A 12,593-nucleotide genomic window follows, 5' to 3' on the forward strand; every position below is an offset into this window, starting at 1 on the left:
TTTTTTGATTTTTATTCCTTTAAAAAAATTTTACTCTTGGCAGAAATCATCCTTCTTAGGATGGATTGCCTTAATAAAAAAAATATAAAAAAACTTCAATCTCACATAAAACCGCAAAATTTTGTAGCTAAACCTGTGGATTTATTAAGTTACACACCTTTTTCCACTTAAGGCAAATATTTTTTTCCTTTTTCTAATTTACAATGAAATATTTTGCTTTTACCAAATGAGCAAAAAGTCTGTTCAAAAGAGCTTATTTACATTTGCCATTTTTTCTTTTTCTAATTGGTTAAAATCTTTAAATCTTACTCATTTCTGATCTCAAAATGCTCTAAAAACTGATCTTCATAGATAAATAGCAACTTTTGGAGTATTCTGAGATCAGAAATAGGTAAGATTTAAAAGATTCTAAGCAAATAGAAAAAGATAAATGTAAAGCCACCTTTGAACAGACACTCCTCAGTGTTTTGGTATAAAGGATACAGATACAGCAGCAGAGGTCACAGACATCGGGCGGGGAACGACATATTTATATGTCAGGTTTGAGGTCGGCCAAGAGGACTTTCTCTCCGGGCTTGAAGGCCGGCATACCGAGGTAGGGACAGCTTGCACAGCGGAAAGCATCTCCGAGATAACACTGAAAAATGCAATCAAGTGAAAAAATTGTTCAATATATATAAACCTTATAGCACTAATGAGGTCAGGTTTTTAATTTTTAAAATTTAAAATTATACATGTTTATTTAATATACAGGTTTCCTTACTGATTATTACTTTGTACAATTTGTTGATTATATTAAATACGATACACTTGAATTTTAATTTCATCGGGTAATGCAATTTAGAATACATGCATTAGGTATATATTTGATCTTAGGAAATGTGACCACCTATCTGATAATCGTAGGCAACTGAAACGGTTCAAAATTATACAATGGAGTGACTTCAAAGCCTCTTACTTCAGTTCCTGATTTGCTCGAAATAAGCAGCAAATGCGAGTATTGATGTCAGGAGCTCCACTAAAGAATGCTAAAGAGTTTGTCTACCTTGGGAGTAAGGTCACCTGGGATAATCGGTGAAAGAGCGAGATTGATAGTCGGATACATCAGGCAAGGCTGAAGTTTTAAAAAAATCTTTAAAAATTTAATCCAATAATGTAAACCTGAAACTACGCAAGCTCCTTGTCAAAACCTAAGTATGCAGTGTATCAATTTACGCCTGTGAGACATGGTGCCTATCCAAAAGAGATAAAAAGAGGCTAAAGGCTTTCGAGCTGCGTTCCTATAGAATAATTTTAAGAATTTCCTGGAGAGACCACTTCACAGATGATGAAGTTCTTAGTAGAATCGAAGGAGGAAGACACCTGCTTTTAATTAGGACCATCTCCGAAAGATATGCTAAATGGATTGGATGCATAGTGGGTCACGAGAGTCTCCTACATGAGGTAATAGAGGAGATATGTAAGTGGGACTAACTACAGGGGGCGCTCTCGTCGAGAATACCTTGAGAATTTATGTGAAGATTTGAGCCACAGGTCATATGAAGACCTAAAGAGGGCTGCACAGGACAGACCGGAGCGGCAGAGGGATGCAGAGCTTTGCTTCAAAACCAAACCATCTTAAGAGTATTGACACCAGAGAGAGAGAACTTACACTTCCACATGATGACTTGGGTGTTTCTTTAACTTCTCCTTTAAGTTCCTCCGCAAGACCGCAGCTACAGTCAGCACACGCCTTCCTTTTGCCAGTTGTACTACAAACTGTAAAAAAATTTATTAAGTTCATTATCTAACTACTAACACATTATAGAACTGCACTCCCGGAAGCATAAAACTGTACCTAATTGGTTATGCAATGGCATTACTTACTATTATTTTTCCGTCGATTGTTTTGTATTTTTTTTTAAGTAAGCACCAATTTTTTTTTTAAAGTTAAAAATTATTCCGAAGGCTTTCAACTATGAATCTATAAAAAAAGCGTAAGAAAAATAAATTATTGTAAGTTTAAAAGAGACATTTATTTAATAAGTCATTATTAGATTGAAAAAAAAACTAAACAATAGCACTTTGATAAATAAGATAATGACATAAGTTTTACTAGGTCAGATCAGGTCACTGAACACATGTTTTTATTTATGAATATGTTTTTTTTTTGGGTTATACTGTGTGTGTTGGATTTCTTCGATGTATCAGCTACCACTGTGCGACATAGTATACCCTGAAGATGGTTCCTGCAATGGTAGCCGAAACGTCGGAACAAATCCAACACACACGGTATCACCCAAAAAAGAAACATATTGATAACAGTGACCGTGAAAACCTTCGCACTTATGTTTTTATTTATTCTAGAAATGACAGAAACGTAAATAAGTCACTAAGATTATCCATAATTTAAATAATAAAATAACATTAATTTAAGTAAGTCAGCAAGATTATTGGAAAGTTCGAACAAAACAATCACAAAGCTAAATTGGTCGTAAAGTAAACATGCCATTTGTATCGGAATAAAATCGACTCAACCGGCTTTCGGTCATCATATGTTTATCTGCGTTGCGTCCTTCACACAGCAATGTAAACACTACACAAATTGCGTCGCTTCCGTACTGACACGGAACCTAAATTCTCCGAGTAATAAAGAGACCGAGGTAACGGTTTTGTCCTATTCCCACCCGAATGTTGCGTTTTTTTAAATGCAGAAAGATAATTAATGTTCATTGAAGTCGATTTATGATCTTAACTCATTTTAAGGTTTTTAAAGGTGCGATATATAAATAGACATAATTATTTTCAAGTTAGAGCTATTTTTCAGAGGGCAGATATAGTTTGCACGTATAAAATTAGTAATAAAAATATTTGTGTAATATACATTAAATAATGAGGAAAGTGGGATCAGGTTATAAGTTTGGGATGAGACAATAAGAAGAGCCAGGAAAGAAAATAAATTTAAAAAATAAAAAACAAAATAAATAAAGCGAGGTTAGGGTTCTAATGATACATCTGTACAAAATTGAATTGTTACTATGTCGAAATCAAATTTTCCATCTTTTATTTTATGGTTAATAGCACTAACTCCTAATTTCTTTAATAACAAAGACGTAAATATTTTTTTATTGTTACTCCACACCAAATTAAAGGTTAAGGACAGTAAGAAAATATACAGTACTCATTAATAAGGAAGGAGGAAGGACGATTGCTGACCTCTCTCTAATGCACTAAGTGATATGCACCATAATAGATTGCCCAACATTACTGTCCCTGGTAAACTTACGTGTACCCACAAGGATTACCGGACTCCGACACATGTTCCAATGCAAGTACAATAGGACGAACTTCACCCACCATTCTCCCCTCCCCTGATGAGCATCCACAGAACTGCTGATAATTATGCTGAGCTGTTGGACTTACCACTCCTGCTCCGTACCACTCCTGTAGCTCAATCAAAAATAATTATCGACGTGTTAAAAAACATGCTAAGCATGTGAGCGATCACAATAAACACGCTTAAGTTATCACAATCATAAGTCAACACGTGTGTAATCTCTAAGTCAACGCTCGGGTCGGTTTGTTTTTTGTTTTCCTCGTAAATAAATACAGTTCATTGGCGAAAAATCGGCGTTTACTATAAAAAATAATACAATATATTGCATTTGCTAAATAGTAAGGAGTATGTAAAACAAAAAATTGAAAATTTAATTACAATTACCTTGGCGACTGCCTTTCTTAACGTTTGGCTTGCTGACCGCCAGCTAAATGCAATAAACAGCGTGATAAATAATAAATAAATAAATAAAAATAGCAGTTTTAGGTCATTTTCCATATTTACACCGGTGAAATTGAAATATGTGGTTGCTCAGCAGGATTATACGTCGCAAAACGTAAATATATTGACATTTAATATTAGGTGTTCACGGATGTTCTATTGTGATTGTGATTCTAGATAGCCATTTGTGATCGAGCTACTGCTGTAATTAAATCAGCTATCCTTTCCATGGAATGGCCATCCCCTCAATTCCTCTCTTTTTAATGTGTTTTTAATTTCTTTTCCTCTTTAATTTATTTCCCTTTTCTTTTTTTTATAATTATTGAAATAATTATGATTCTATTTTATGTCAATTGCAATAATACTTTATGTACTTTTTAGCTATAAATTGTAAGAGCCCTTTAGGCGTTTATAAAATAAATATATTTTAGAAAATAAATTTACTTTAAAGCCTCTCATTGAAAAATACAAGATGTTAAAGTATGAAAAATCAATAATTTGTCTCTCCTGAAAAGTTCGCTTTTGGAAATACTGTAGTTTACCTCTCGCATACAGATATAATAATTCAGGCGTTTCTTACAAGTGGCCAAAGAAATATAATATGTATGTTAAAAATACAGGACTATGGAATAAAATTGAACCTCTCAGGGATGCGGGGTCCGGTTTTTTCAAGTCGTCTTCGTCGAGAAGAAGGTTGGAGTCAATGACATCATCATTTGCATCCATCTTCCACGCCGACTCCACATCGTTGTCCAACTTCCATACTTTCTTTGAACCCAATTTCATAGAAGATCCAATCTATAACAATATATTTAAAACTTAGAACCACTGAAAGATCATTCATGAAAATTGGTAACTTAAAAAGACGCAAAAGGTTTGAGATTATATATTAAAAATGGACTAAACCCATAAAAGACTATGCTAAAAATTCCATCTGGAAACGGTGCTGTAATTAACACATATGTATACTGTTTTCCATAATTGATAAAAATAATGATATAATTAAGGCCTGTTATAGCAAAACACGATTTTATTATTTAAATAAATACAGAATAAAATAAATATTTAAATTACGAAAATAAATAAGCCGGATGACATATTTCATCTAATCTATTTAATTGTGTGTCTGTCCCGATGAAGAATAGATTAAGTGTGTGAAATTGAACCAGAATCTTGGACGAGTGTTTTTACTTGATGGCTACTCTCAGGTCAAAACCCTGAAACTACGAGGCGGACTTATATCCCGGCGGAGGTAAGTCCGCCTCGTAGTGTAGTGGTTGGAGCATTTTCCTACCATACTAGAATTCCAGGTTCAAGTCTCGGAAAGGGGGACATGAAACGGTGATTTGAATCGGGTATGATCCCGTGGCAGACTCTTGTATCAGAGGTCAGAGGTTCGAATCCACTCCACCCCAACTTGATTGACATTTTCTGAGTTATTTACGACTCTTTGAATGCCCTCAAAATGAAAATATTTGGGTAAATCATAAAGATGCAAATATTTTTAATTTTTAAAAAGACAGTTTTACGAAGGAAATTTTTATTATTTCTGTATTAGTGCCTGAAGCGTGAGAATGATTTCGTCACCTTCGTGTAAAAGATGATCGAAATATACTGCGTTTGGTCACCACTTTGAGCGGAATGGGAAATAGTGAAAATCAAAATATGGCTGTCAATTATTATTACGTATCTTTAGTATGTACAAGTAAAAGATTAGTGTTGTAGATAAAATACGCATATTTACACAAGAATCTACTTGACACGAAATTCAGATTGCAATCAGCTAAAAGATAATAATCAAATTAAAAACGTGTTTGAACTAACCTCGTATTTAGGTTTCTTGCACAGAATATATTCTGGTCCTTCAGTGACTTCCACAAATCCACTTAATTTCAGCGTTGTTTTCATCCCTTCTATTTTGTCGTATATTAAAACGAGACCACCGGGCTTCACAACCTTCAGTAGTTTGGCCAATAGCTTGTCGTCGTGTTTAACCGAATTCGGTGGCAGAATATTTGATAGTACAGCGTCATATTTCGATTCGGTCTGTGTACCTAAAAAGAAACTCGCAATGTAATAGAGGTTCTTTGAAGTTGAAAAAACATCGGTTAAAAATGTTCAAACGTACTATTAATGAGCCTTTCAGAGTTTTCGAGAGCTACATTTCCCTCGCCGACGATTGCTTTAACTTTATTCACGAAGTTTTCGATGTCTTCAGGTTGGGATTGACTCCAAACGGCAAGTACATTGTTTCCAGCAGATAATTTATCCATTTTGAAATTGATAATTACTCTGTAATACAATCAAGAATAATGACAGCAGAATGACAGCGGATGACAGTGAACAAAACGAACGGCGAAAAAGTTTGATAGCATAGAATAAAGATAATACTTTGACAGCTAGATAATAGATAATGAAAGACACGAAGCAAAGAGTTGAAAATAAAATCATAGATAATTTCTTTATTGATCATAAATTTATTTATTTTATTCATAAAAATACATACACATTACAAAAGAATATAATAATAACGCATCCCAAACTTTATGAGGCCAAGGGCCCTGTGTTGGGTTGGGATACAACATAATGGAAAGTGGAAGCACGTACATCATTATAATAGCAAAAATATTATTATAGCTCGACTGTTCGCCCTCTTCTAGAATATGCATCCGTGGTCTGGTCCACAGACTACAGATATCTTCAGAAGGTCTGGTCTCCATTCTACGTCAATCGCATCAATCACATTGAATCAGTCCAACATCGCTTGTTTCGAAAAGTAGCGTGGATGCTTGGACTAGAGGGAGGTAATTATTCTTATGCTGATATAGAGTCAATGTTAAATATTTTTAGTCTACAAAAACGTAGAACTAATATTGATTCCATATAATATATGTTTGGCATACTAAATGGTATAATCGATGTTCCATCATTACTGGGACAAGTAAAATTCAATATTCCGACTCGTAGGTTGAGAAACAATGAAGTACTGTTCATCGATCAGCATAGAACAAACTATGGCCTTAATTCTTCAATGACCCGTCTTTGTCGTATTATTAACTCAAGACAAGATCTGGACTTTTTGGTTTAAGTTTACAACGATTTAAACGACCACTAAATAAATAGTCCAGATCTTGTCTTGATGTCTATTATGTTTTTCAATGCTTCTTTTCTTCTTTATTTAAATGTTTTCGATTATTATTCTATTATAATATTTTAACTTTATAAATTGTATGCATGAACACTGTCCGTTAATAAATAAATAAATAATAAAGCTACGCTGAACTCGCCCATCTACGCCGATTCCGCATAGCAATGTTTTATCAATGTCTCGCCACGACGGTATTGTTTTTAACAACCTACGTTGACCTGCACAAGCATCAACGTACCAAATACCATCTTATCAACACGATAACTTTAACAAGTATCCTGCAAGAATCATATCCAACTTTTGCAAGTCATGGAAAGAATTTTTATAACGCAGTCACACATTTGGTTTTCCCTGAAACTCTTTGTTACATTATTGTTTTATTTTTGTGATATAAAATTATTTTAAAAACTGCAACGCTGCACATTACAACAGTTTATTCACACCAGAGTACAACACCTCGATTTTCAGCGTCGTCAGCACTCATGGAACGACTCAAAATCGACAACGAATTCAAGAACCGCTCTGTCATCACATTACCTGAATAACATCAGCAGTACTTCGCACCAAGATACTAGTGTCCTACAAAAAGGAAGCAATCTTTAACAGGTTATCAAGAGAAACACTTCATAAATCGTGAGATCACATCACTGGAAAGGGGGTGCTGTAGGTTCCATAGTCCATAATCGATAACACATACATGTTAAATTAGTTTACCTAAACTTAGACTAATGACCGACGATGCAATGTCATCATTTTCAATCGAATCCAATACATCCGTAAAATGCAACTCTATGATTAGGTATTGCACATAAGATTGGAAGGCATCGTTCTGCAATACATTCACATCGTCCCTACCGTGAAGAAATTAACTATAAAGGAACGTCGTCTATAAAGATACCATGGAACGCAACGCCAGTCAGTCAGCCCAACAAGTTCAGTTCACGTCAGACCAGCTTGACGACGTAACACAGTTGCAGCATGTAGTTCAATTGCAATTACTTCAACTCCTCATCGCTGTAACACTCAACTGACATAATTAATTATTTATTCGCCATGTAATAAATACGCATAAAACAGCAATCTCGTGTCTTCTCTGTCAATCTCTAACTGGGGTAGGACTCCAATCAACCCTCAACTACCTAAATCCTACACGTCTATTACTAACGCAATGTGATGTTGCCCTTTTGCCCCATGTTTTTTTCTTTTGGATGTACTCTTCTTTTTTCATTTTCTGCGCTTATCAGCTGTCAGTGTCATGTGTTAAATTTGACAACAGCGACAATATAAAATCGTTGCCAGTCAGATTTTTCAATAAAATTATACAAGCAACGGCGTATTTAAAAAAATGTATTAAGTAAACAAAAAACTGAAATGCTCAAAGATAATTATTTTGCCGTCATTGCGGGTGCTTGTGCTGCAAGCGCAGGATTATTCGGAAAACTTTCTGGAAATGCTAGCGTTTCGGTCAGTATTTGAAAAAAAAACCGTAAATGCAATGACGTATATTTAAATAGACACGTTATTAGCGCGAAGAAAAACGTATTTCAATTCGTGGGTAATTGCCTTCCGTGCCTTCATTCTATAACGGACTTTCATCTTGATCAGACGTGATGCTACGCAGGAATATGCCGTCGTATGGGACGAAAAAATGGTTTAATTGCACTGCAACTGAGATAAACAAAACAGACAGTTTTTAAAATTTGTAAATACAATCCAATTTATTGAACAAGCGGATAGTTAGTAATATTTTTCAAATTTTGACTGCTGCCAGCTAGTTTCGTTTCTATGGTAACGAGTTACACAGAAATAAATATGAAAACCCTAGATCAAAGTCGAACAATCCCCGTTTTTTCAAAATGGGTTTTTTGATCGGTTATGATAGAAAAAACTTTTTTCTTAACAAAAAACTTAAGACACATCAAAAACGGGCATTTAGAGTAAAAATATTGAAATTAAAAATGTACCTTATATCAAAAACGGTCATTTCCTCACCATCTTTGTATCAAAAGTGGACATTTCATACATTAGGGCTCTAAAGAGTTACAGAGTTATTTCGTCATCTTTTGATAGTTCAAAATCAAGAGCCAAAGTGAGTGTCTGTCATTTAACTATATAGATAAAGTATAACATAAAAGTGTATTTCTATACACCAAACATAAACTCCTATTTATCATTGTGTTATGAATCTTAACCATAGTAAAAATTGTTTCAAAAACAACACTTTCAGTTCCATGGATTTCAAAAGCGGATGACATTTTTTTATTTTTTTACATAAATAATACTTATCATAAATATTTGAAGTACACGAAATGAATCTCTACACATTTATTTTGTAAAGGCATAAAAATATATTTAATTGGAAACAGAAAATCATCTCTACTTAAGAATTAAAAGAATGGCTATTGCCCCACCTGGTCCTCATATGTATATCTCTATCTTACATGAATGATTGCATGCGTATAGTGATGTGATTTTTAAAAAAAAAATCTTGAGGGCGATGCGATATTTGCTATTGCTTTAATAAAGATTATTTAGGAATGACGAGTTCTGTTTATTTTGCGTCATTGCGTAAATTAATATGTTTTGAAAAATTTTAACTTACAATAATTAACAACTATGTTTACGTGGAGTACCAATGCAGTGCCCTGTGCACCATTCAATGCAAATAAAGGAACGCTTATCATGATGGTTATGTTATTTTTCTTCCAGGTAAATATTTTTGGTAGTCTTGTTTGCCTGGGTATAATGGTATTACTTAATGTGGCCATGTGGACTAATTTCTCTAAAGCTCTTAGTTTGTCTCCATCATCAGTGGGCCCTACCGTTGTCTCTTCGGGGACTAATTATCTTTTATCTGTAAGTACAACAATCAAATGAGGGGGACCACTGTTTTTGGGAAGATCAACAAAACCAGGAGTGAAAATACTATTTCTTTTAAGTTCAATGTACAACTTGTGCTTGGTGTAACAAGTAGCGAAAAGACTATTAATTTAAGTTAAATGTGCAACTTAAAAGAAATGTTCTTTCCGTTACTGTTGTTTTTTGCTCTTCCCAAAAACAGTGATCATGTACAGAGACATTTTTGATTTTAACCCCTTCGAATTCCAAATTACCTTTCTATTTTATTCTTTGAAACGGGGTTCAGTGCTATAGAAGCTCCTGGCCTCACTGCAACCTGTGAAAATCTATTGTGATGGGTCATCATAAATCAGTTCTCACCCTCCAAGCCCGGGTCTTTAAAGAGCTTAGTTACTGTGTGTAGAGTGAGAGTTGTCATTTTGCTAAATCTCCCTTTCTAAGGCCAGATGCATAGAATATCGAGCTAGCTCAGGTTTAACTAGAAGTCCGCCGAGGATGCAGCTTCTTTTATGATATTACGTATTACATTCACATATAATATGCTAAAGTACCTTATAAATACAATTGTTTTGAATAAAAATGCATATTGATAATTATAAAACTAGAAATATAAATTGAAATAATATGGAATCGGGTTGTGGTCGTGGTTGTGGCTAGTGTCTCGGATTCACGGCTCAATGGTCCGTGGTTTGAATCCCACTTCACCCCATCTTGATTCCCATTTTCTAATAGTGAGTTATTTACAACTCGTTGAAATAGTTCTCAAAATTAAATATTTGGGTAAATCGTAAGAATGCAAATATTACTTTTAAAAAATTAAGGATAGAATAAAATACATATTATTTGTTGATGTTTTGACAATATTTTGAGTGTTTTCAGATCATTGTATGCTAATTTTATCCAAAGAGACATAATAAATAATAATGAAATGAAAAAAATATAGCATTAACTTATCAGAGTAGTTAGCGGAGGATATGATTCATATTGCATTGTGCGGTTTAAATTTGTCCAGGTGTAAAATAACTCCTATATCTCTTAAATGAGAATGCATTTGATGCAACCGATCACTGTCGGTATATATTTTGTCATTTTTTAGTAGTTTCGGCCATTTTTAAGTAATTAGTTTTAAAAATGACTACTGGAGATCGTTTTGCGTAGAGTTGTCACCTATTTGGTTGTGTAAAATTACTACTCCTTCATAAACCTCGATACTATAATTATGATAACAAGTAAGTTCTAACTTCACCAAAAAGTCAAGAGATGTCACCTATGAGGAAGTATTATATGACGGGAAAACATGCGTGCTTTGACTAGATATCATATTATACTACTTTTGAAATTTGTGAAGATGTGGAAATCACAAACAGTGCAGAGAGGCAAAACTTTTTTTTTATTGAAGCGTGGGTATACTAATTTATTCAGTTAGCTCAAATGTATGCACACATTTACAAACGCATTTAAAGATTGCATTAACCGCTGTCTTTAGTGCTCTTTTATTAATAATGATTGCTTTAATATTCTTACTTATTTTTAGGGCGTTTTGGGAGTTGTGGTTTTTGGAGAATCAACATCTTTACTCTGGTGGGCTGGTAAAAGTTTTGTTTTACTTGGGTTAGCAATGATATCTAGAGGATCTAATAAACTACACAATTCATAACCCCTGATTATTATCCCCCAGAAGTCAACACAATATAATCAATAAATTATTATACAATTATTAAATTGTAAACAAATATAATTTAAACAAATATATGTACTTGCTTTTAAGATAAGAGACTGACTGTTTTTTCCGTCAAATTAAAGAATACTTATATGATAAATGCATAAATTTATTTTATTATTTTAAATACATACCATAAAGGTTCATTTTTATATTACTGTAGTTATGGACTGTAATGAAAGGCATTGTTTCTTAGCAAAGAAAGGCATTACTTCTCTGGAAGATTAAACTTATCTCATAAGGGTTCTGGTACTGCAGGGACGACTGTTGTTTGGGGAGCTAGGCAAGCTAGGTAAGAGAGAGGAAGAGAGCATTTTTTCATTGCCTTATATAACCTCTGTGAGTAGCTCCACATACAAACCAAAATATGCATCTATTTGATGCAATGGAACTTACCCGTGGTACAACAAATCAAAACAAATACATAATACTTTTTTTTCTGTATGAATGTCTTCCCTTTTTTTCAACAACCGCTCCTAAGTGGAGCATGTGGGCGTTACCAGATGCCTCCAGGAGACCCTATTGCCAGTCAGCACTCACCTTCCGTATCCTCAAGTTGTTGACAAATCTTCATGGACAGGCCAGCACACGCAGGTGTGAAAACGAGGCAATTTGGGTGAAGTCTTTCCTTAGGTATCCGCAGCACGCGGCCTAGAGAGGTTGATTAGGGTCTGGGCAGGACATTTTGCACATTATCACTAATAGATTTTTATGTTTTATAATGTAATCTTATTATATTAGTACTTAAATACATACAATTCGAATAACTGATCAAATAAAAATAAAAAAAATTAACTAAGCACTTCCAAATAGAAACCACAACAATAAAAAAAAATATTGTGCATATATTAAGCCGAAAATTAAATATCTGTTGTGGGCTATTAAGCGCCTCCACACTAACCAGCCCAATAGTCCAACATCTGCACAAATAAAAATAAACATGTAGGTTTTATAAAAATATAAACTAAATGTCTGACAAAGACCAATGCCATGCATCAATACTTCGATCGAATCGGGTTGCGGTCACATGGCTAGTATCGCAGACTCCCAGATCAAAGGTCTGAGGTTTACACCCTGCTCTACAACAAATGTAGCAATGGGTCACTTGT

The 12,593-nt window shown here is 34.1% G+C and overlaps 2 protein-coding genes across 2 annotated transcripts; one reads left to right on the top strand and one right to left on the bottom strand.

Moving 5' to 3' along the window:
- CIAPIN1 (cytokine induced apoptosis inhibitor 1) lies at window positions 1-6,149 on the bottom strand. The gene is made up of 5 exons (XM_088225334.1): window positions 5,886-6,149; window positions 5,582-5,811; window positions 4,399-4,555; window positions 1,652-1,758; window positions 1-637 (listed from the first exon to the last, which is right to left on the bottom strand). Exons 1-5 carry the CDS (start codon window positions 6,028-6,030, stop codon window positions 530-532), a joined length of 747 nt encoding a protein of 248 aa, XP_088081460.1. The 5' UTR covers window positions 6,031-6,149; the 3' UTR covers window positions 1-529.
- A 1,980-nt stretch (window positions 6,150-8,129) lies between these two features.
- Window positions 8,130-11,584, top strand: LOC148285433 (transmembrane protein 42). Its single transcript, XM_088225346.1, has 3 exons — window positions 8,130-8,369; window positions 9,615-9,761; window positions 11,299-11,584. The coding sequence occupies exons 1-3, from the start codon at window positions 8,277-8,279 to the stop codon at window positions 11,419-11,421; spliced, it is 363 nt and encodes a 120-aa protein (XP_088081472.1). The 5' UTR covers window positions 8,130-8,276; the 3' UTR covers window positions 11,422-11,584.
- The last annotated feature ends 1,009 nt before the right edge of the window (window positions 11,585-12,593 follow it).

Source organism: Micrasema longulum, unplaced genomic scaffold (genome assembly GCF_059751315.1).
Source record: "Micrasema longulum isolate JH-2025_06_02 unplaced genomic scaffold, ASM5975131v1 h1tg000036l, whole genome shotgun sequence".
Taxonomy (NCBI): Eukaryota; Metazoa; Arthropoda; class Insecta; order Trichoptera; family Brachycentridae; genus Micrasema; species Micrasema longulum.

Coding starts and splice junctions, on each gene's coding strand:
- CIAPIN1 (XM_088225334.1), bottom strand. CDS start 6,030: ATGGATAAATTATCTGCTGGAAACAATGTACTTGCCGTTTGGAGTCAA. Junction 5,812..5,885: donor CTCTGAAAGGCTCATTAATA/GTACGTTTGAAC, acceptor GTTTCTTTTTAG/GTACACAGACCGAATCGAAA. Junction 4,556..5,581: donor GCAAGAAACCTAAATACGAG/GTTAGTTCAAAC, acceptor ATATTGTTATAG/ATTGGATCTTCTATGAAATT.
- LOC148285433 (XM_088225346.1), top strand. CDS start 8,277: ATGCTCAAAGATAATTATTTTGCCGTCATTGCGGGTGCTTGTGCTGCA. Junction 8,370..9,614: donor CTGGAAATGCTAGCGTTTCG/GTCAGTATTTGA, acceptor TTTTTCTTCCAG/GTAAATATTTTTGGTAGTCT. Junction 9,762..11,298: donor GGACTAATTATCTTTTATCT/GTAAGTACAACA, acceptor ACTTATTTTTAG/GGCGTTTTGGGAGTTGTGGT.